This window comes from Pteropus alecto, unplaced genomic scaffold (genome assembly GCF_000325575.1).
Source record: "Pteropus alecto unplaced genomic scaffold, ASM32557v1 scaffold39, whole genome shotgun sequence".
Taxonomy (NCBI): domain Eukaryota; kingdom Metazoa; phylum Chordata; class Mammalia; order Chiroptera; family Pteropodidae; genus Pteropus; species Pteropus alecto.
Genome location: NW_006443568.1, coordinates 12583374 through 12587027, shown reverse-complemented (window position 1 = coordinate 12587027; position 3654 = coordinate 12583374). Strand labels below are relative to the sequence as shown.

At 41.2% G+C, this 3654-nt stretch overlaps 1 protein-coding gene across 1 annotated transcript in view; it reads right to left on the bottom strand.

Annotated features, from left to right (window-relative positions):
- USP48 (ubiquitin specific peptidase 48) overlaps nucleotides 1-3654 on the bottom strand; it is a 63544-nt gene that overhangs the window by 2636 nt on the left and 57254 nt on the right. The window contains exons 24-25 of the mRNA XM_006924545.3: nucleotides 3400-3525; nucleotides 1876-1924 (exon numbers count right to left, since the gene is read on the bottom strand). Coding sequence (XP_006924607.1) covers nucleotides 1876-1924; nucleotides 3400-3525 — 175 coding nt within the window. The remainder of the gene's footprint in view (nucleotides 1-1875; nucleotides 1925-3399; nucleotides 3526-3654) is intronic.

Sequence of the window (3654 nt, the reverse complement as noted above, 5' to 3'; positions counted from 1 at the left end):
GGCACTCTGCCTGCTCTGTCCCCCCATTCCCAGACTCCAGAAGGAATCCATTTTGACTCTTGTAGCCATTTCTTTTGGTATTTAACCTCTTTATTTCTAAATAACATGTTTATATTGTTATTTCATAATTTTAGATAATGTCTAATAACTTCCTCAATGAAAGATAGACATTTAGTTCTTCTACCACCTCTTACATACCAGCGGCCCCCAACCCCACCCTCCCGACAGTGATACTTTGTTGTTAAGTCAATCGATCTCCGGTGTTTACAATATTCTTAACTCTAAATATATTGTTCACAATTGAATCCTTTGGTGTACCCTGGTTATACCATTTCTTGTCTGGCATGACTTTTTCGGGTTTTTTTTTGTTTTTTTGGGGGGGGAGGGGGGGTTGGTAACTGCTCCATTATTTGTGTTTCATTTTATCTGTACCATTTCCAACTCAAGTGTAAACTCTTCAAGACCTATAAACCTCAAGATAATCATCTATCACTTCCACTTTTCCCTGTTGGACATCTTTTGACAAAGCCTACATCCCCCTGCTCCCATCTGGACTGGGTGTGCTCCATGCCTGATATAGGGCTTCTGTTCTGAAATTTCCCTTCACCATCTTCTAGGGTACCTTTTCCTAAGTCGGATCCCTGTTTTCTGGTTCCACTGCTGACTTCTTTCTTGATTCACTCTGTTGTTTAAGAGCACATCCTCCCATAGCATCTTGGCAAATAGTGCTTGCAAGATAAATTTTCTGAGTCCTTACATGTGTTCCAAGAGCTATCAAGTGTGAGGGGTAAAATTAAGTCTGTCTAATTACAGAATTCTAGACTGGAATTCACTTTTCCTCTTTGGCATCGCTCCATTAGTTTATCTTTCTGACTCTTCACCCTACGACTATGATTGGTTTTCCTCCCACATCTCTAAGATGCTTTTAGGATCCTCTTATCCCTAGAATTTCACTTCCTGTATTGGGCCCTTGGTGCAATCGTTTATTTTCATAAACTCCTTTTTGTTCTCCAAATGTTCCTTTTATTTTGTTCCTTGTTGTTGTTTGTTCTTTCTCTCTGCATTATAGTTAATTTGTAAGCTTTCTTATGCTTCCTGCATTGTCCATTTCCTCTGGGGTCCTTTCTCTCAGTCTGTGACTGACATCTTTCAGTTCTATGCTCTCATTCCTCAACTGTCTCGGGACCGCTGGCTGCCCATTTCTGCCTAGTTAAGTGTGACTCACTAAAAAGATGACTGAAAACTGTTCAGTGAGCACTGGTAGGCTTCATAAGGGTCCCTGGGAAATGAACCACTTTCTTTTTTATATCTGTAGATTATTTTCTTGAATTGGCCAGTTTCCCCACAAAGGAATCTCCTCCTTCCTATGTGGAGTTAAGAGAGATGGGCTGCCAGCATTCGAACAAAGAGATAGAAGGTGGTCTCCCTATTTGGTATGTAACAGGCCTCCTTTCTGTTTAATTTAGTCAAAGAGCTGAAACACATACTCTAGTTGCTCATCTAAGGAACACAGGTGGGGAAGAGGCAGTGACATGGGTGGAAAGGGAGGGGCTGTGAGGATCTGGGGAGTGGTGAGTTGTCCAATTGCTTCGTATACGGTTTTTCAACCAAGTTTCCTGTTTTAGGCTCATACCCCACTCCCACTTACAGGGGTACCTGGGGTCTCCAATTTCTGCGTGCCTGCCTGAGGCTCTGCAACTTGAATTAGCTTCACTGCTTGCTGACCTCTTCCATCTGCAGGCTTACATTTGTTTCTTCGTGTCAGCTCTAATTACTCTTCTCTCTGCTTTCCGTTTTCCAAATTTTTATAGATATCTTTTTCTCTCTATCTACGATCTTGTAAGATAACTAAGGTTAAGATTCTTTTGTCTTTACCTTGCATGACATCATCCATTGCAGCATAATCTGCAATTGGTTCATCAGCCTAGAAAACAAATGAAGACAATTCAAAACCACAAGAGAGAGAGCCAGAAAGAGCAGCAGGCCAGGTTTTCATCACACTGAGTCTGGCCCATGAGTCGACTACTGAACTTCTACAAGACACAAATCCAAACTGTCCAGTGGAGAACCGGGTTCAGGCCACAGCCAGCAATGTCCAGAATTAACAAAGGATACCCTGCCAACGATGGGTAGGCACTCATCACCCAAAAACTGCACCGTATGTGACATTGCTTTCCTGCTTCTAAAAATACCTTTAGATGTAGAAATGTTTAGATACCCTGAGGTCACTAAATTCTGATTTAATTAATGTGAGTTAAGATACTAGTGGTGACAGTGAGTCAGGTAGAAGTAAAGTCAGACTGGTCCTCTAAAAATACCATGTAGGTTAAAAATACATTTTTGTCCCTCCTCACCACCAATGGGAACAAAATACCCATATCCTTCTTAGAGTCTAAGCTATGATGGGATTAGCTGAACAAAGAGGCAAATAACTGGCAGAGTCTAGCTACTCATCTGAAGTACAAATTCTTTAATAATACAAGTCGTTTCTCGGATTTCTGAAGGGCCCTTGGGACTCAGCAACTCAATAGGTTTTCAAAACAATTCCACAGAACCTACAGCTTTAAGAAAAGCAAAAAGTAAACAGAGGGAAGGGGTAGGTAATAGGGTGAAGGGTGTGTGTACATGTGTGGGGTAGATATGAGTCTGCTTCATCATTTCTAGGGCCTAACTTTATCTCGTCAGAATTGAGGCTCTAAGGTATGAAAAGCATTTATTTCACAGGTCAAAACCTGACAAATATTCTACCACATGATGCAGTGGTGTTTGGCACAGCAGTGATACTTCTGGTCACAAAGAAACAAGAGGCAAAGGGAAGTGACAAAATCAGGCCCCTAGGGAGGGTAGAATTGGACTAATGAGGCTGGTTCAATGATTCATTTTCTTTGACAACTTCTCAGAAACCCTATTTTCTAAAACATCTTCCACCCGTCCTAAGTCCATTCTACTCAAAGCCAATTTCCATGTCCTGGACAAGAATCCCATGAAGCCAACCAAAAGTATTTTGACTGCTGTGGCCAAGTCTCATGTCTGTTTCCTAGCTTTACTGGCTGGTACATACTTTCGAGCCAAGAGGAAACGAGGGATGCTTTAATAGAAGTATGGTTAAGTAATTCTGCTGATCCAGAAATTAGGGAAGAAGCTAAATCTAGATCTATTATTTTTAACAAAAATAATAACAACCCCATGAGACCTGATAATGTCGTGACCTCCTCTAAGTCTCTGTGGCTAAGCTAAGAGGTGGAGAATCCAGAAGCCACCAAAAGTTCACAGCAGTCGCTTATTACCACACCCTGCTGAGGACCTGAGGCAACCGTGACCTCTACTGCACATAATTTACACATGGGTGTGTATCATTAAGACCTTCTATAATTCCTCAGCAAAGGAAATGTTACCTACCTTTAACAAAATGACAGATTCAGGAATGACACCAAGGGTGCCGAGGGTGGCACAGTCATCACTTAAAATCTTCCCATCAATCGACAGATTCTGGTCAAAAGGAGCAACTGAAAAGGCATGCATGATCTGTGCAAAAAGAAAAAAAAAAGTCTGTATGAAGCAAAATATTGAGACTTATAACCTATTGGAATAAATAATGCATAATTCTTTAAAAAACAAAATGCGCCAGAGTACAAAAGATACCACAGTTTGCAG